This window comes from Lactuca serriola, chromosome 5 (genome assembly GCF_051521515.1).
Source record: "Lactuca serriola cultivar US96UC23 chromosome 5, Lser_US96UC23_V15, whole genome shotgun sequence".
NCBI classification, from domain to species: Eukaryota; Viridiplantae; Streptophyta; class Magnoliopsida; order Asterales; family Asteraceae; genus Lactuca; species Lactuca serriola.
In genome coordinates, this window is record NC_136412.1 from 128,843,286 (window position 1) to 128,864,229 (window position 20,944).

General features: G+C 32.2%; 2 protein-coding genes across 2 annotated transcripts; both read left to right on the forward strand.

The window, feature by feature from the left end:
- The first annotated feature begins 1,692 nt into the window (after window positions 1-1,692).
- On the forward strand, window positions 1,693-7,973 carry LOC145052968 (sodium/hydrogen exchanger 1-like). Its single transcript, XM_079000915.1, has 15 exons — window positions 1,693-1,960; window positions 2,106-2,360; window positions 2,521-2,639; window positions 3,195-3,292; window positions 3,878-3,937; window positions 4,046-4,092; window positions 4,536-4,730; window positions 4,836-4,882; window positions 5,015-5,081; window positions 5,255-5,355; window positions 5,445-5,546; window positions 5,636-5,774; window positions 5,862-5,924; window positions 6,045-6,128; window positions 7,350-7,973. The coding sequence occupies exons 2-15, from the start codon at window positions 2,181-2,183 to the stop codon at window positions 7,692-7,694; spliced, it is 1,647 nt and encodes a 548-aa protein (XP_078857041.1). The 5' UTR covers window positions 1,693-1,960; window positions 2,106-2,180; the 3' UTR covers window positions 7,695-7,973.
- Window positions 7,974-15,760: 7,787 nt separating this feature from the next.
- SNF4 (sucrose nonfermenting-like protein) lies at window positions 15,761-19,339 on the forward strand. Its single transcript, XM_079000916.1, has 13 exons — window positions 15,761-16,465; window positions 16,567-16,654; window positions 16,722-16,904; window positions 17,046-17,180; window positions 17,264-17,323; window positions 17,414-17,503; window positions 17,663-17,797; window positions 17,886-18,030; window positions 18,107-18,280; window positions 18,358-18,421; window positions 18,500-18,569; window positions 18,676-18,790; window positions 18,898-19,339. Exons 1-13 carry the CDS (start codon window positions 16,344-16,346, stop codon window positions 18,987-18,989), a joined length of 1,473 nt encoding a protein of 490 aa, XP_078857042.1. The 5' UTR covers window positions 15,761-16,343; the 3' UTR covers window positions 18,990-19,339.
- Window positions 19,340-20,944: the final 1,605 nt, after the last annotated feature.

Here is a 20,944-nt window from a genome sequence, read left to right on the forward strand (position 1 = left end):
GAGGAATTAAGGGTGTTTATCATTGTATATCCTGTGTTTATATAGAACTGATCCAATCTAATTATTAATTGATGTTTTATATTGGAAGTTGATTCAATCCAATCGAATGTGCTTAATGATTCTCACCGATCTAATTAGATATTAGATTGGATTAGTTTTATATTGAATATTTACTTTTGGTTATCCAATTTTCATCTAATGTCTATCCAAATTTATCTAGTTTTTTTGATATTTTTGATACTTAACTGGACTGTGGATTCTAAGATTGGATGATATTTTTGGATTTATCAATTTGACGATAGTAGGATTGATGACAATTCAATGGATTCAAATGGACGATAGTTAGAATTAATTAAATAACTATTTTGATGATAATAGGATGTTAATTAGATATCCAATTTGTTTGGATTGATTCAATTTTCAATTGGATCTGGATTTTCTTCAAGAATCGGCCGATCTAATTTGATACAAAAATATTGGAACTGATCTAATCTAATTACAGTTGGATATCCCATGTACATATTTGTTTCAATTAGAGTGTTAGTTTGAATTGAATCGATTAAATTTTACATGCCTTAGCAAGAATGATAAAGGAGAATGAGAGAGGTATAAAGACGTTATAAGGTAGGGGTGTATCTTCAAGCTGGGTGGGATTGGGTGAGTAAGGGTGTGGGTCCAGGCAATATTAAAATAATTAATCTTAAATATTTAGATACTAAAGTAAAAAAATAAAATAAAATATATTGGGTAATATAGTTAATTTATATGGATTAATGAACAAAATGGCAAGATATAGAACCACAAAGATACAACATAACAATATTTCAAAGGTCGGACTAAAAATTATGAATTTAACTAAACTACATGGACTGTAAGGTGCTGTTTGTTTTTTTGGAAAAAACCTCTTCAGACCTCTTATTGCTGCGCGGCGCAGCACACGCGCAAACTTTTCATCCTGCAGTTGTTTGTTTTTCAGAAGTCTTCGGATTAAAAAACTTCTGTGCGTGTTCTTCTTAGCGCAATACTTGTTTTGCCTCTTCCTACCTCTTCCAACCTTTTCTTCTTCTGTTTTTTCTTGCTAAAATATTGATTATATATTACTGAAATCTTATTTCAAATTTTTTTTCGTTTTTTTTTATTCTTGTTGATTTTTTTTGCTTTTTTTATATTGAATAATAATAATTTGTTGATAAAATATCATTATTTTATGCTAAAATATCTTTATTTTTTGTTAAAATATCATTATTTTTTGCTGAAATATCATAAATTATTGCCGAAATGTCATACATTATTAAATTTTCGGTATTAAAAATTATTTTCGGATTATAAAATCAATTTATATTATTTTTTTAATATCTACGTATGTTTAAAAAAACAAACACGCTTCTTATTGCTGTCTGCAACAACATGCAGATGTTAAAAAAAAAAAAACAAACATGCTTCTTATTATAATCTGCAGCTGTTTAGTCTACCTCTTCTATTGTAAAAAGTTACAAAGATGGTCCGCATACTTTATAGATTTTTATAGATTTTTGTTTAAAAAAAACCAACTAACTTACTCATAATATAATTTGCCCTTTTTTTTTTTCTAATTTTCTCGAACACATCTTAAAAAAATAATTTTGTTTGTTGCCATCTGGCTAAATAAAGAAGCGTTCTTCAAAATATCCACTCGTCTCTTTGATCCAGAACCGTATATAAATACAGTTGAATGCTCGGCGTGTCTTTACGTGCTTTCCATTACTTTCCAATCTTTCGCTTCGATTCAACTTTAACCTTTTCACCCGTGTTTAATTTTGAACTCTCTCGAAGGGAATCCACGCACGCATCTCTCACCCTCAAGCATAAAATTCTAGTTTTGGTGTGCTGGAATTCAAATCTGAACTTCAATTTTGAGATCAAGATTAGATCACCTGCCTGCCCATTAGCTCAATTTCATCGATTTACGCTACTATATTCGGTAATTTTAGCTTCATATAGCTATTTATATGTGTCTGTGTGACCCCTTTTCGTTCTATCTAAGATACCAACTTGATTGGTGTGCTAAAATTTGGATTCGATGATGCAATCTGTAACTAAAGTCGTTTTATAATTGTTCGTTGCAGTGATCTCGGATTGTTTTGGAAGATAAAAAGTCTGCTGAAGTTTGTTCGTTCGAGGGGCCAAATCAGTTGGCCAGAATGGGGTTTGATTTCGCGTTATTGCTTGGGAAATTGGGTAGCAATAGACTTGCTACCTCTGAGTACTCTTCCATTGTCTCTATGAACTTGTTTGTTGCTCTTCTTTGTGCTTGTATCGTAATCGGTCATCTTTTGGAAGAGAATCGATGGATGAACGAATCTATCACTGCCCTTGTCATTGTAAGTATGATTCTACGCTACTAATCCATTTTTTTTGCTGAATTACCTCTACATCGGTTATCTTCCCCTAAAATTAACAAAATCGATTTTTGATTAGTGAGGAACATGGGAGCGACTTCAAAACTAATATTTTTCTTCTATATCTGTAATTTGATCGCAGGGTATTTGCACTGGAGTTGTTATTTTGTTAAGCAGTGGAGGAACAAATTCACATCTTCTAGTCTTCAGTGAAGATCTTTTCTTCATTTATCTTCTTCCACCTATCATCTTCAATGCTGGGTATGTTTTAATCTGTTTTCAGTTGATTCCATTATTCTATAGGCTGGTTGTGATGTTATGGTGGAAAAAATCTAACATCGACTTCATTACTTACAAAATTTTCTACTAGGGTTTTTATTTTTAAAACTAAGGGTATATAATTTTTACTATATATAAATAGCTTCTAAAAGCTGATGGAAACAACTAGCATTTTAGGAAGCAACATCTCTTTTTAGTTGATGGAAACAGCTAGGGAACATTGATCATTTTCTAGTTATAAACTTGATATAGTAAAAAAAAAACATTTACTCTAAGCAGTTATATTGTAATTAATTAACTCGATTTGGGGTGATTCAGTTCATTGGATTCTTGTCATATTTCAGGTGCACTAAATTAATACTATTGACCAAATTTTGCTTACTATCATGAGCTATGCCATTTTCTTCAATCTTAAAATACTCTTTTTGGGGATTCAGTGACTAATATTAGTAACATTTATATGATAGGGTACATTATTAGATCTTCTCATTTCAGCTAATGTTAATTTTTCTTTTTCTTTTTTAATAAAATGAACAGGTTTCAGGTTAAGAAGAAACAATTTTTTCGCAATTTCATGACCATTGTGCTATTTGGTGCTGTTGGCACTGTGATATCTTTCACCATCATATCATTTGGTATGCACTAAATATATATCAGATTTTGGTTAACATTTTTATTTGTGTTCATAAAATTGTTCCAAGTTATCAAATTTTATTCTATTTGTTAATATTGTGTTGTCTATTATGATATTTATTCACAAGATGAGACACCTACTTTTGCTTTTGTCTTTTTAATAATCAAGAAAGTGTTTTGTTTGAAAATAAATGCACGCTTTGACTTTTTACTTGATGTTTCTTTTATGTAATATAATACATAATTGCAACATTAATAATGACAAAATGGAATATGTACTAGACATGACCAATTCTATTATTATGCAATAAATGAAAAATCTGGAAATTGATGATATCTATGACTTTGTTACGTTGGCATACTTTGAATATTTTGTTTTTTGTGTGATCATATTATTTACAGAATTATTATCATTGAATATTCGTCGCTATAATAGTAAAAATAAACTGCTAAATTTCAATATTGATACAATGTGCAAGAATATTGAAGCTGAATGCGTTATATAGTGTTAAAAACTAATAACTTGATTCACAATTTGGTATTTATTTCTTTAAATTTAATACTTATCAGCTTCATGATTTGGACAGGTGCTATAAATATTTTCCAAAGGATGGATGTTGGTACCCTTGAGCTTGGAGACTTTCTTGGTATCACTTCTTCTTTCTCTTCCTTCTAAAAAGATTTTTTTTATTTTTTATTTTTTTAAAATTCGTTGAATATCTTCTTGTTTTCTAAACCTTCAAATTTCTTCCCAGCAATTGGTGCAATATTTTCAGCCACCGATTCCGTTTGCACTTTGCAGGTATCAATCCCTTCCTTTTGCTCTGCTCTACTCATAAACACAATGTGCCTCATAATGAACATTATCATTTATCAGACACAATGTGACTAATAAAATATCAGAGACGCCTTGCTAGTACGCTAGCAAGGCGCCTGATATTACGTCATCAAGGAGCCTGATAATATGTTATCAGGCGGTTGCTATGTTATCAAGACGCCTGATAATATGTTATCAGGCGTGTGATAACGTACTATTAGACATCTAATAGTACGTTATCAGGCGCATGATAGTACATTGATAGTACGTTATCATGCGCCTAATAGTACATGATCGGGCGCCTGATGGTACGGTAGTTATCAGAGCACCTGATTGTATGTTATCAGGCACTTGATTAATGTGCTTGAGTTGGCAAATACTTGCTTATAACCTTTTTTGGTGCTAATGTATCTCATTAAACAATGCAGGTGTTGAATCAGGATCAGACACCTTTATTATATAGTTTGGTGTTTGGTGAAGGTGTGGTGAATGATGCCACATCAGTTGTCATCTTCAATGCAGTTCAAAACTTTGATCTCTCTCAAATCACAACTGCTGTTGCATTTCAACTGATTGGAAATTTCTTTTATTTATTCATCACAAGCACACTTCTAGGAGCTGGAGTAAGGCTTCAAATTACTGTTATTGTTATTGTTACTGTATAAAGTGTTTTTAAGGAAGATACACTACAAGTACAACCATGTGATGTTTTATTTTGACTCCAATAGGCTGGGCTACTAAGTGCTTATATTATAAAGAAGCTATATTTTGGAAGGTACATAGAGTTTTTTTATATATGGATGAAAAAATAAATAACATTTCGTCTTTTTCTCAAATTTTTGTCTTTTGAACTTTCCGGGTTTGACATTCATGACACTAATTACTTCTTTACCCTTTTGGATTCTAGGCATTCAACTGATAGAGAAGTTGCTATAATGATACTCATGGCTTATCTTTCATACATGCTAGCTGAGGTGAAGTTTTTTTTTTTTTTTTTTTAATTAATATTGGAATCTTCTTTTCTCTATATTTATACTGCTTTTTGTTACACCGGACTGGACACACCTTGGTAGGGTTATGTTTGATGATGAAGATGAGGAGGGCATTTACGTCTTTTTAGCTAATATCAATTATTTCTGTATGGCAGTTATTCTATTTGAGTGGCATTCTCACAGTTTTCTTCTGTGGAATTGTGATGTCTCATTACACTTGGCATAATGTCACAGAGAAATCTCGAGTAACTACCAAGTAAGTTCATTTACCTTTTTTATTTATTTATTTTTTATATTAGGCTTTTGTTGAAAAAATCAATAAGTTAATTTCTATCTACTTTGCAGGCATACCTTTGCAACATTGTCATTTGTTGCTGAGTTATTTATCTTTCTTTATGTCGGAATGGATGCTTTAGATATTGAAAAGTGGAAGTTTGTAAAAGACAGGTATAGTTTGTGCAAAAGACGTAAATGCCTTTCTCATGTATGATTTTGGTTGGATCACCATTCTTATGGTTGTGTTTTTACTTTTTTAGCCCTGGGACTTCGGTTGAAGTGAGTGCAATTTTATTGGGATTGGTTTTAGTTGGAAGAGCAGCCTTTGTATTCCCCTTATCATTTTTATCCAATTTAACAAAGAAGGCTCGACATGAGAGAATAGATTTTAGGCAGCAGGTATGTTCTTACTCTATTCTGGTATTCATGAATTTTAATCCTTTTTACTATTTTTTTTTATTAATTTTTTTTTTTGTTTTTTTAAAGGTTTTAATATGGTGGGCTGGTCTTATGAGAGGTGCTGTATCTATGGCCCTTGCTTATAATCAGGTTGGTGACTTAACTGCATCCTTTGTTTATCAATGTTTTTAAATAGTATTTGATTGAGTAAATGACCATTTTACCCTTTAGTCTTAAATAAAAACAAATGAGTTTTTAATTTATATGCAGTTCACCAAGTTAGGGCACACAACATTGAGGGGGAATGCAATCATGATCACAAGTACTATCACTGTAGTCCTTTTCAGTACAATGGTAAGATATCACTGCTTCCATTTCTTCATATTACAACACTGGAATTTGAAAAATCTACCTAATTACCACAATGCCATCCAAAAATAAAAAAAAAAACATAATTTTCACTGCTATAGTTGGTAAAATTTCATTTCTCTATTATATCAAAAAGTAACACCTATATATTATATAGCATTGTTCTATTAAGTGCATTAAGTAAAAAATAAACAATAGTATAATAATATATGCTTTTGCAACTATACATGCAAAAATCCTAATCATTGTAATAAATGATGTTTACAAAATTATTGAGAAAGTGACAGCTCAGATTAAAGAAAACATTACAAGAGAAATTTTGTAAAAAGTTAGGATTTAATGAGAGCCTCTTTCCTTGACTCCATTTTTTTTTTTTCTTTTTGCATCAAGGTTGGTGTTATTAATTATTAAAGCAATGATAAACCTACATTCTAGGCTAAAAACATTTCCACCTCATCATCACATTAATATTGACTTCTAATTAAATAAGTTCTCCTACATTGGTTAAACTCTTCTATGACTTTTATTATTAATTTAACTAATTCATCTTCATCTATCTAAAATGTTCTATAAAACCCCCTCGTCTAACTAATCATTTTTTAAAACGTCGTATCTTAATACAAAACATTTTAATAAATATTATCGCTAGATGTTTAATATTTTAATAAATACTATCTTTTAACATTAATATTCAAATATTTAATTATAATACAATACACTGCTTTAATAAATAATAACACTAAATCAAGGAGATAAAATGAAATATTATTAAAGATAAAGGGGTTAAGTGTTCAACCTATTAAACTATATTGACCACTCGAGCGGTCAATAAAAATTAGCAAAAAAATCATGCTCTCCAATTGGAGACGCGCGAATAGCATTGGGTAAAAACTAGATGACAAATCTAAAATGACGTAAAAGGACATGTAGATATATAATTAAAAAAAAACAAACATACAAGGGCATATTTAGAAAACTTGTGTAAAAATTAAAAAGCCCTATGAGCTTCTCAAATACCTTTTTAAAAAGCTACACTACAATAGCCAATAAACTAGCTTATGCGTGCCAAACAGAGCCTAAAGTCAAAAAGTCAAAAGAAGCATGTATATATAACTCATCAAATTAAGTCATTCACATCTCCATTAAGTCAAAAAAAAAAATAATAAATAAATCTAATCCGTATCCTTGTCTTATTAATCTATATAGGTATTCGGTCTAATCACACAACCTCTAGTCCGACTCCTACTCCCTTCACCCAAATCCATGACCCGTATGATTTCATCCGAACCCACCACCCCAAAATCCTTCATCGTCCCGCTTTTAGGAAACGGGCAAGACTCCGAAATCGACCTGGGCCCACACGTGGTCCGCCCTTCGAGTCTGAGAATGTTACTTTCAACCCCTTCACACACAGTCCACCACTATTGGAGAAAATTCGATAACGCGTTTATGCGTCCGGTTTTCGGTGGGCGTGGATTCGTGCCATTTGTCCCCGGGTCACCACCAACCGAACAGAGTACTCATCATTTAGTTGATGAAGAAACCAACTAAATCAAGTTGTAGAATTATCAATTATCAATTATGTATGTGTATTTATTTGTTTGTTCATAGATTGGATGACTATTTTGAACCGAGATCGGGTTTGTTGTTTTATTTACATATGTTCAGTTTTGGTTGGAATGTGTGAAACAAACCACACGAGTTGTGTGTGAGAGAGAGAGTGTGTGTGCGTGTAGATTATGTTGTTAGGTTTATGACTTGATGTATAATTTGTGTATTTCGTGTGTATCGAATTTCGTTGTTCAAATCGGTGATTTGTGTCTTTTGTTATGTAAGTTGTTCGTTGTGAATGTTTTTTTTTTTTTTTTGAATAGTTTGAAAGCAATTTATAGCGATGGTTTTGTTTCTTTTTTACTTGTCGTGATTAATGAAGATTAACTACATCCGGAAAGTTTTAATAAGTTATGTAGATAAGGCTTCACTATTAAGTCATAATGTTTTTTTTACCAATTTAGCCTTGTATCTCTTATTATTATTTTTTTTCATATAGTTTACGATTAATCATAAAAAGAAGACGCAAGAATTTGACAGTTTTTGTTTCGAGCCTATTTTTTTTTTCAAAAATGATTCAATTTTGTTGTAGGCTTATTTAAGCCCGTTTCCGTGTTAAGTATGGGCCAATCGGTTTTTATTTATTTATTTTTTCAAAAAAACAACATTTTGATTGAAAAGGAAAATGAAACAGATAACATATGTCGTCCTCACAAACAATGTACCTTACCACCCGACTAAGACAATATAATGGTAAAATGGTATTATTATTATCCCCCCTCCAACTTTATTTAACCCGATTTTCGTAATGATTTTTTCAAACATTTATTTCCAAACTTTTTTTTATAAAAGCCTTGTGTTGTAAAAACTAAAAAAGTTCCACGTCAATCAAATAGCAAGAATGTGGAATTAGAATCGGATTTAATCGTAAAAATCAAGAACATAACTTGAAATTATGTTTGCATTAATGATAGAACAAATTTATCGACTTCTTATAGACTGGAAATTGTAACACAAAGCATTCGATAACTAGGAAATAACTAACATGATATAACAAACTATTTATAGGCTAGACAAAATGTGAATATCATTGAAATCAAATGGAGTTTGCCATTAAAGTAGACCTCTTTATATGGGTAGAAACTGTTTCAAGTGTTGAGTGATCAACAATGTGGACCAGTGTGTCATTGGTGATCCTGGTGATGGAACAATGTCCATGCCTTAGAATGTTTTTGTGTAATTTCAATAACTTGCAAAATCAGTTTTCTTAATCATTCCCTCTAAGTGATATTTGCATTGGTTATCTTCATTTTAATCTTGTCAATTGTACTCTATACATATCTTAACTAACTTTGAACATCAAGCCACAAAGAAATATCTGACATTATCTTCTCTTTGAGCTTGCTAGCTATAGACTCATATGGTAAGAATGACAAGCATAGTTTTCAAATCATCACCACTAAACTTTTGGCTTCTTAAAAATTACGAATGAAATGTTTGAAGGTTCCATCATTAATCTTTACTCGAAACACAATGCTTTCTCCAGGTTCTGAAAGTAGTTGAGAAGCTTTTCACATCATAAAGACCTTGTATATATATATATATATATATATATATATATATATATATATATATATATATATATATATATATATATATATATATATATATATATATATATATATGTTTAGGTTATTCTATTCTAACTATTTATTGTGTAGATGTAGGGTTGATTGTGGACCATTCATTTTAGATATTTTAAGAAAATGATTAATAAATATTATTGAATTAAAAATAATTGAGAAATACCATCTGATTTCATTATAAGGGTATTTTAGTCAACTGAGACAAATTTAAAAAAGGAAAATTACAGATTTTTGGGGATTAATAGTTGTCTTGATTTAAAATTTTGATTTTTTTTAATTAATTCAATTTTAATTCTAACGTAATTTTTAATTATACATGATTTTATTCTGTCAAAATGACTTTCTGTTAGAATAATATTTTATAATAATGGCAGAATACACATTTTATGATAGAATACATGTTTTGATTAAATGAATTTCTTGAAGAAAGATAACATCTTTGAACCATTAGTTGAAAAATAACAAGATCATTGTTTACTCGTGGCCACCTGAATATATATTCATACATATTCTTATAAAATAATAGGTTATACATTTTAATACAACTATACATATTCTAACAGAATACATTGTTAATCCATTCTAAACGAATTACATTTTATAAAAAATAGCCTTATGCTTGGTGTTGCAGGAGGAGCTGAACTCAAGTATGGAAAATCCCTAGGAAAAGCTTGAAAAATCGGTGTAAATTTGCCAAAAAGAACCCAAATCAATTTGAATTCCAGAACACTACCACGATCCAGACCAAAAGTCAACGAAAACCTAAATCTTGGCAACGTAGTCTAATTTCAATACAAGATTCACAGAAAACCATAGACTATAGAAGTCGGTCGGGTGGAGTAACCCTAACATTGGACGCGAATAACCCAGAGATAACAAGTTATCGTAACTGATACCAAGAAGAAAGAGAATTTAACGTACCAAGATTGCAGAAGAGATTGAAAAGAACAAGATTAACGATAGAGATATAAATAAAAAGAAAATGCATAAAGGTAGCTTACCGGAGAAGGATAGGGATGCTTAAAGGAGAATGATCCAATCTCAATCAGCCCTAGGTCGAGTTCCTTGCAAACGATTCTCAAGAAATTGATAAAAAAAGGCTTACCTTTTTTATACCCGAAAAAGAGCAAAAAGTTGATGAAAATTGAGAGGAGATTTAGATTTTGCAATAATTTTGGTTTTGTATTACATTCTGAAATTGGGGTACCGAAGTCTGGTTGTTCTAGATTTACGTTAACCTCCAAAGACTTTGATAGCTTGAAGACGAATTTGAAAACAGAACATGATTATGGTGGATGAAAGTAGTGGTTTAGGTGGCAATGGTGGTCGGACAGTCAGGAAGAATGCGTTGAAGATGGAGATTGCAGAAGTGTGGTGGTCGGTGGATTTTTAGAGAAAGAGGAGGAATGGGCGGTGATATTACAGAGGAATGGAAGGCGGTGTTACAGAGAGACGAGTGTAGATAAAATAGGGGAGAAATTAGGTTAAAAGTCAATGATACTACCATGATTATAGGAAATATTTGTCTTCAAAACACTCGTTACTTATCTTAAGGCCAACAAAGTCTGGTAGTGCCTTCAAAACACACTTTACTGGTTATTTGGAGTTGTAAGAGCAATTTTAGTTAGCGACTTATTCAAGTGAGAGATTGTTGGATTAAAGTGTCTAAAGTCCTAACTAAATTGGTATAATGTTGATGAATAAAAGTAAAGTCATTTTTAGGTTGTCCTCATAACCAAAAATTGTTTATATTGATTGTAGGTGAGAGATAAATGATTTGTTAACATATTATATGACTAATATATTAATTAAAAATAGTTATAATTAATTTAAAAATAATTAAAATTAATTTGGAATTATTTATAGGTTAATTATAATTAATTAAAAATTGAAGGACTATAGCTGTAATTGTTCAAATGTTGAGCAGAGGATAGGTTCTAGAACCTTCCTCTATTGGACGGTTTGGAAGCTCCTATTGGAGCATTTTGGAAGCCTTCATGAAGATAATCAATGAACTAGATAACTACCTTTTTGAAATAATATTATTTTATATTCAAATTAGGGTATCTATGTGTTTCCTAATCAGCTATAAATAGGGCCTTGAACCTAGGAATTTTTGGCCATGCTATTCCTCATACTAGATCCAAAAGTATCCCCTTCTCTCCCATCTCTTCTAATCCTTCTAAGGTTCTTGTGTTGTGGGTGTGAACCATTATAGGCTTGAACACAATTGAAGCTAGTTTTCAAGAGACTATTGGATTGATCTAGTTGGATCAAAGGGTTTGTTTACAATAACAAATAAGAGGCAAGTTATCCTTTTGTGAATTTCAGTTTCTATTAGGGTTTAGAACTTTTGTTGTTCAATAGTATGTGTGCTTCAATAGTGTTATGACATAGATCAAATTAGGTTGCATGTACCCTTAATAGTATAAGATATTTTCCACATTATTACATTTAAAACCCATCATTCCAGCCCTTCAAGAAAGAGATCAGAGGATCAAAGAACTTATCTCCCTCAGGGTGGAAGCTACTATTCAAAAGGTTTATCAAAATAGAGCTACTAATGTTGCAAAGTTTCTGAAACATGAGGTAAAGATGATTAAGATAATTAAAGAGATTGAACAGTATTCATTCAATACTGTTGTTTAGATAGGAGCATCCCAATGAGAAAAGATTGGAGGATCTCGGTATAAAAACTCTCATGGGATGACATGTAATGTTATTCTTGTTTTACTATTAAACAAGTTGTTGAATGATAAACAACAAACTCTCAATTTTTTGAATGGTATAATGGATGTATGTCTCTGAGGTCTTTAATTGTATGTTGATGATTTGAAAGAAAAACAAGCTCATCCTTAGAAAAAATCTCTTGTTGATTCTATGATCATCGACGACCTCAGCAAAAAGCTAACCAAGCATTACATGACCATTCTTGAGAAAATGGAAGGTCTCAAGATTGACAAGTTAGAGGTTTTGGATGGTTCTACCTCCACAAAAAGGAGAGACAAAGAGAAATCTACACAAAAACAAAATGATCATCCGTATCCACACTCATGGTACTTCCACACAAAGCCAAACATAGTGGAAGTAGCGAATGACTCATCAGAAGATGAAGAAAATAAGAAATAATCCACTCTCAAAGCTACAAAATAAGAAGCTCCCTCATCCATCAGTCAGTTTAATCATTCTCTCTATCTACAATACATCACTCTTCCTCCTCCTCCTCTTCAAGAAAAAAGAAATAAAGACTCCTCCTACTCCAACCAAGCTCAAAGGGAAAGAAAAAAATGATGAATCAGCAGCTATTCACTTAAATTACAAGGAGTCATCTAATACAAAAGCTGAAGAGCTCAAAAGGATCACAAAAGAGTTGGGATATCAAGCTGCTGTAAAGCTAAAAGTCGAGCTTGATCATCAAGTTGCTTTGGAAAAAGAAAATGTTGTTGGGTCAAGCCCAATCGAAGAAGATTTGTCTATTGAAGATGATGACAAGATCATAGTTGATGAAGACGAAGACAAAGAAGATTATGATAAACCAATCTCCTCAATTCTCAACAAAAGGAATCCTTAAGTCATTGATGAATCAAAAAGTGGATGGATGACATTGTCCTTCTCACTGGTGAAAGCTATGCTCCTCGGTTCTCATTCAAACCCCTTGATGATATTAATGAAAATTAGGATATTTTTCTAACTCTCCAAATTGTCTCCGGATGCAACCACTTGATAGGTATCCTTTTGATCGTCCTATTACTGAGATCCTTGTTAGAGAAAGACAAAGGTTGATAGATTACTGACACTAATGATATCAAGGAGCAGGCCCGGTCCAAGCCGATTTAAGGCCCAGGTCAAAAGCAAAAATTGAGGCCCTTTAAAATTTAGAAAAGTAATGTTTTTTTAACGACAAGAGATTTTATAAATTAAACAACAGGTAGGGAGCTTGCAAATACAAATTAAAAAAATAAGAATGTTCTCCGATGAATGAAGACAAAATATTAGAAAAAAACATCATAACTTTCAACAAACTTTAGGCTCTAAATCTAATCATGGTATTGAAAAAAAAAACACATTAAACAACAATAGCCTAAAATGAAACAATGCAATCCAAAACACAGTGGCAATGAACAATTTTAATCTTGCAAAGAGACACCAATTCAAGCCAATTTGATAGAAAATATGCATGGAAGTCTTTGTGAACAATACCATTTTGTGAATATTAGCTCTGTATATAAGCAAACAATAACATCAAACTTTTTCCATTATCTCAAAAAGACATTCCACTTTGACATTTTTCATCCAGACATCAAACAACTATTAAAGGAATATAAAGCTAACTGTAAAACAACGCTAGAAGCTTCCATCGATTCAGTGTTATAACCAAACACATTAATAAACAAACACAGATCAGTCGTAACTTTTAAAACCCTCTTTCTTGACTCTTTAACATCATCCATTAATACAAACTCAACCTCTTCTTTCAAAATAAATTCAAGATATTCAATTGGCTACCTATCAAATTCAAACTAAAGATTAATGTTTGGAACCATCGCATATTTTAAGTTGTTACAAAATATGCTTAGAATACAGAATGATGTAAAGCTTGCAATCCTTAAATTAAAAAAGAATTTGATATTGAATAAAATAGATATTTGATATCGGGGTATAACCTTAATCCCATTTCCTGCCATAACAAAACTAAAACAGATCAACTAGTTAGCAATCATTATGTTAAATAAAAAATACGGGTGAGTATCTTTTTGGATATAAGAACATAAGATAAAATAAATAACCTCCATGAGGAGGAGCTTGAAGATCTAGATATCGCATCACTAAACGAAAGGAGAGAAAGAGTTCAAGAAGAATATGCATACGACGAGCCGACGACGAAAGATCAGTAAAAACTAAAAAGACCTTAATTCAGAAATCCAAAAGGCGAATCAGTTTTTCTTGAAAACTGGGTTGTCGCAATGCGAACATCTCAGATATAAAACATTCGTAATAATATATGAACATTTCAAATATAAAAACTTAAGTGATAAAAAAAATATCAAATAGTTACAAAGAAATTTGAACTCAGGGTTACCCTTCAACTTCTAATGTGCGCTCACAGGTGCCTTTGTTTTTTTTGCAACTAATATTCTATATACTACAAAGATATATATATATATATATATATATATATATATATATATATATATATATATATATATATATATATATATATACACACACACACACACACTAACACACTAATTGTTGGGGTCCCCGAGATTTGGCGAGGCCCGGGGCGGTCGCCCAGCTTGCCCTCCCTCATGGGTCGTCCCTGTCAAGGAGTGAACGTTGTGTGGTCATCTAAACGAATCAACAGATTCAATGAAATCAAAAGTCTGGTCTTTCAAGTCTACTAGACATATTCAGTAATTCTTCAAGATAGCTAATGGTGAAAAAGGCAACGTTACCCTAACAGACTTTCCATTCATGAACCCTGTTGATCTAATGTCTCTTGGGAAATGGTGTGAGAACAAGAGATCCCACTACTAACAAGTTCCGGGAACCATACTTGGTCATTAGAGAATATCTCATGTGGTTATTTTAGTAGGATTGATGAAGAGTTTTATGACAAATGGAAACAACTTTCCCCTCTTCCCGAACCAGATATATCTCTTGACAACATTAAAAAGATAAGCTACAGATTGACCAGCAATCCAAAAACATGACTTATTTTTCGACGGAAGGGATTTGGAAAATGCTTCTTCAGACTTCGTGAAAAACATCTATTCTTAAATTACTTAGTCTTTGGTTTTATTATGTTACCAATCGCTTTGACACACATCTGAAGTCAAAGATCAATTCCTTCTCGAGCTCAAATGACTTGTTGGTGTTAGAAAGTTCTAGCAAAAGTGTTTGTCGATTGTGGATATGGACTGAAGAGATTTTCTACTACGTATCACTTAGCAGAATGTGGACTGATGAGATACAATCTGAAATCATCTAGCCAAGAGTTGAAGAACACATCATCAATCTTTATAGCTAATATCCATTATGCATTATCTTGTATTTTATAATTAGTTTATATATGGCATGTCCATGCAAGGATGATTTTTATAAAATAAAATAATTTTGGAAAAAACATTACAAACCACACAAATCTATTTTGTTATTTACAATATCAACGCACATTAACTTTTATCCATTTTAAACAACGTGACTTATAAAATTCGTAAATTATTATTGTTTCTATACGGTTAAGTTAGTTATAATATATCTGTCTTAATGACAATGGATAAAATTTGAGCATAAATTAAAAAAAATTAAAATCTCTTATCTTATCTTATTATTCATATAAAAAAGACATTTCTTTAAATAAAATTTAACAAAAAGTATTCACTTTGAGATTTTCACCATCTTTGTTGGTTTGGGTCCGTTGTTGTCCAATGAACGGTTGAGTACGTGACTACGGAACGCAACTTCAATACAATTTCCCCAAATCTTCAAATTACTTCACCCTACGCATACATCCGACGGGGAAAAGGTTTATACACAAAAAGATTCAGCTTTTCATTGGAAAACATAAAAGGGTTTTGCGAATTTACACAAATAAAAAGCTTCGATCTTTTTCGCTCTAGGGTTGTATCGTCATCGCTTTCGAATTTTTATCGAGATCGAATTCCTCACTATTTTTGTTCGATTTGATTCACATTAGGGTTCATTCCATTCCATTCGAATTCTTTTATTGGTTTCGAATTTCTTCTGTGCATGAGATTGCTTTCGGGCTTTTGATGTAAAACATTTTCTCTTGGAGAGAAGTCCAGCCTGAGCTCTAATAGAGTTTTGCTACCGATCTTTCCATCTTCGGTCAGACATAACTTTTTGTTGTAATTTAGAGCTGAGGGTCCTACGAAAGTTGTTCGATCTGAGTTTTTTGTATCTGTATTTAATTTTAATCTCCCATTCCTGGGGTAAAAGTCGGAAATTTAGCTTAATTTGATTACAAGCGGAAAAGAGAATGTCTGCTTCAGGAATGGATTATGGCCGGGAAGGTGGTGGTGCAGGAACAATTTTAACACCAGCGAGGTTTGTATGGCCTTATGGGGGAAGAAGTGTATACTTAAGCGGTTCTTTTACAGGGTAAGTTTTCAATCCTAATTTTGCACGACAAGTGTTTGTGATATTGCCTCAATGAATACCCCCAAACTTTCTTTGATCGGTGTCATCTGCATTTCCTGAAGGTGGTCCGAGCACTGGCCAATGACCCCCGTTGAGGGATGCCCTACTGTGTTTCAAACCATATGCAGCTTACCACCTGGTTACCATCAGGTTAGTTCTTCCATACTTGAAACATTTAGGGTTCTTTGTTCTCAAGATTAATAACTTAATCTTGCAGTATAAATTCATTGTTGATGGTGAATGGAGGCATGATGAACACCAACCTTTTGTAACTGGTAATTATGGTGTTGTGAATACCATACTCTTAGCTAGGGAGCCAGACTTCACTCCTTCAGTCTTGACCCCACATACCACTTCTGGTTCAAACATGGATGTTGACAATGAGGTCTTTCAGAGAGTGGTAAGAAATAGCATAAAAATAGTTGCTGAAACCTTTCATCATTCTCTTTTTTAACTATAAAATCTTTCATCACATAATTATTTCCACTTATTTTTCTATATGATTTGTTATCTTAAAGCAAAGGAAATTGTTTTATTGCAGGTTAGGGTTTCAGATTGTACATCACATGACCTGTTGACAAGGATATCAGATGCTGACCTGGCAGTATCCCGTCAAAGGATTTCTGTATTCCTGTCTACACATATGGCATATGAGCTGCTCCCTGAGTCTGGCAAGGTCTGATTAAGAATCTTGATATTCTATAAAGTTTATATCATTTTGAAGATTTAGTTTTTTTACATTATTTGTCTTGTTCTCAGGTTATTGCCTTAGATGTTGAATTGCCTGTAAAGCAAGCATTTCACATCCTTTTTGAGCAGGTATGTATGACCCCTGAATCTTTATATGGAATTTTCATCATAAATGGTAATTTTTCATTATTCTTTTATATGTATGATTTTTTTTTTCAGGGAATTTCAACAGCTCCTCTTTGGGACTTCAGCAAGGGTCAGTTTGTTGGTGTTTTAAGTGCACTGGATTTTATTTTAATTATGCGAGAGGTAAGTTGAAGGCGAATCCAAGACTCTATTTGTTTTGAGGTCTGGAATTGGATCTTTTTTCAATCAGAAATATAACTTATCAAGATGACTATATATAATTTTAATTTATGGTATTCTTGATTAAAAAAATGGCTGATTTCTGATTTAATTCTTTTGCAGCTTGGTAATCATGGATCCAATCTAACAGAGGAAGAACTTGAGACACATACAATATCTGCTTGGAAAGAAGCAAAGTTATATCTAAGCAAACAAACTATCGATCAGGGTAAAATATTTTCTAAAAGACTAGTTCGGGTGAGTATTTCTTTTGGACATTTTTACCCTTGTTTGTGATAACAAGAGCTGTTTGCTGTTCCTTATGTATTTGTACATATCAATTCAGGTGGGACCCGATGAAAACTTAAAAGATGTGACATTAAAGATACTGCAAAATCGTGTAGCTACAGTTCCTGTAACTCATTCATTCTCAGATGATGGTTCATATCCACAACTATTATATCTTGCTTCACTTTCTGAAATATTAAAACGTAAGCTTTTATTTATTTATTTATTTTTTTGGGTTTTACATTTTATTATGTTACTAATTGCATCTTGCTAATTCAGTTGTTTGCAGATACTTTAGACATTCTACAAGCTCATTGCCTATATTGCAACTTCCAATTTGTACACTTCCTTTAGGAACATGGGTTCCAAAAATTGGAGAAACAAATAGACAACCATTAGCAATTTTGAAACCGAATTCTTCTCTAAGTTCAGCACTAAATTTGTTTGTGCAAGGTATGTGTTGAGGGTATATCCGTCATTTTGACTATCTTCAGGTTTTATGTAATTCTATCTTTCTTTCTTTTTTGCAGCTGAAGTTAGCTCAATTCCTATTGTTGATGATAATGACTCGTTGTTGGATGTATACTCTCGAAGGTAAAACATTAATATTTACTTTTTTTTTAGTTTAAATTTAAAATTGTTTTTTATCGAATTAAAAATTTTCTTTGACAGTGATATTACTGCTTTGGCAAAAGATAAAATTTATACGCATATTAACCTTGAAGAAATGACTATTCATCAGGCAAGTAAAGATTATATTTACTTATATAAACATATTTCAATTCAATTTTGTTTATAAAAATAAATAAAAATAAATAAAAATAAATAAATAAATTCGGTAATCTCAGGCTTTGCAGCTGGGACAAGAACCATATGCTTCTCATGGAGGGACCCCACAAAGATGCCACATGTGTCTACGCTCAGATTCTCTGCATAAAGTCATGGAAAGATTAGCAAAACCAGGTAAATAGTAAATATTATATAAAGTTTTTTTTATGTGGATAAATTATTATAAGGAAAATAAATACATGAGAGGGCAAAATTGACATTTGTGAGTTTTTTCGGGTCAGGGGTAAGACGGGTTGTGATTGTGGAGGCTGGAAGCAAGCGGGTAGAAGGTATCATTTCGCTAGGCGACATATTCAAGTTCCTGCTAAGCTAATGGATACAACAGTAACAGTATCAGTATCAGTATCAGCAAAAGTAACAGTAATTGTTTCACAATTCTTTGAAGCATATGATTGCGATTTGGCCTCGCGTTTTGATAAGGTGTATTAGTGTAAAGAGCAAAGGCATGTAAATCTTGATTGTGTTTTATATGTGACTCGACTTAAGTCTATGTGCTCTTGTTGTTTTGCCACGTGGCAACTAGTTTTATTTGACATTTTTTTGAATTGTGGTTTTTGAATGGTGTTTGTATTTTAATTGTTGTAGTATTTATAAGTTATAACAGTCATGCAATGGTTAATTTTAGGTATAAATAATAAAAAGAAAGATTGGTGTTGCTTTGAATTATGTGGCTTTTTTATTAGGTGTTAATTTTTGTAGTTTTTATTTTATTTTACTTTTGTGAAACTTCTTTCAATCGGTGAGTCTTTTTAGCAAAATAATCCAAACTTGTAATTAAAAATTAATTAACAGATTTAGGGGTTATTAGGCATGTTTTACAAAATAAATTATTGGCTTAAAAAAATCAGTAAATCTAAAAAACTTTTTGGCTATTGATAAATGTTTTTTTAAAGTGTTTTGATATGTTTTAAAGTGGAGTTTCTAAAAGACAAAATTGTTAACTTTTGTCTCTTGAGATTGTCAAATATTGAGATTTTTGTCTAAAATGTTTTGGATTCTACCAACGGTCTAAAAGGTTTATTGTATTGCGAGTTTACCAAAAAATTTCAAACGTTTTATAATTATGGATTTGCCATTGATATTTTTCTTTTTAAAATTATTTTACATTTTTCTAATTAAAATTAAAAAAAAAAAGACAAGAAACACCCCACTTACCCCACTACTCATTCCTTATCAATACCTTATATCATTTTTCGATTCAAATTAGATCTAGGAACACCGTCACTAGATAGATACCGCCACCATGGTCGGACGTCATTTCCACCATTGGACACCACAAAACACTCATTTTTATTCAGATCTTCAAGCTCAAACATGAACAAATGATTTTTCTGCAAACTTCCAAAACACTCAAACTACAACAAAATTACTCAAGAACAATATATTTCAACAAACTTGATTTTTTTAGATCTTAAGAACAAAAATACATTTTCCAAATTTGCAAAATCAAAAACCCTAAAATTACGAATTAAATTATCCAAATCTTCAAACAAAATCTCTAAAAACTCAATTTTCTAATCTGAAAACTCAACTTTCCAAATCCTCAAAACCTCATTGTTGAAGATCTTATTTGCAAAAGAAAGGGAAAAAGGTTGTCCGGCGAGAAACCTCTCGTCTTCGAAATCCCTTTGTAGTTGCCACCCTTCATTTTTCATCTATTCGTCATGAGGATTTAGAATGATAGTGTTGGTCGTCATTCGGCAAGAAGAAGATAGAGAAATAGGGTGATAGGGATCCGAAAAGCTAGGGTTTCGAAAAACTATAAGGGCGACGACGCTAGAGTTTTTGCAAACGTTGGCACCCTGTCGGAGAAGGAGAGAGACGGACAATGTGACACTAAACCTTTGTCGGAGCTATGGTGTACAAGACGGATATCGTCGGTACTCCGTGGCGACGATTTGGTGTCACCAAACCTCCATCGATCCACTGGTTGATATGATCTTCGGTCAAAATGGTGGTGTCCGTGGTGGTTGTTCATGGTGAGAGAAGACGAACTGAGAAAGAGGGTAACAGCTTCGGTGGTCGTTCGACGAACAAAAAAGAGAGAAAGAGGGTGATAGCATATCTGAAATCTAACTCCATTCGAAGAGCATTGTGGTGGCACCAGCGATAGGTCTCTGACGATAGGTTTTTAGTGGTGGTCCGACGAAAAGGGTGGCACTGACGGCGAGTTAATTTTCCGGTGGACATTAGAGATGGAGTTTGTAAAAGAGGGATGTGGATTTGGATGTGGATGTGGGTGGGATGGGTTATTAGGGTTATGATTAT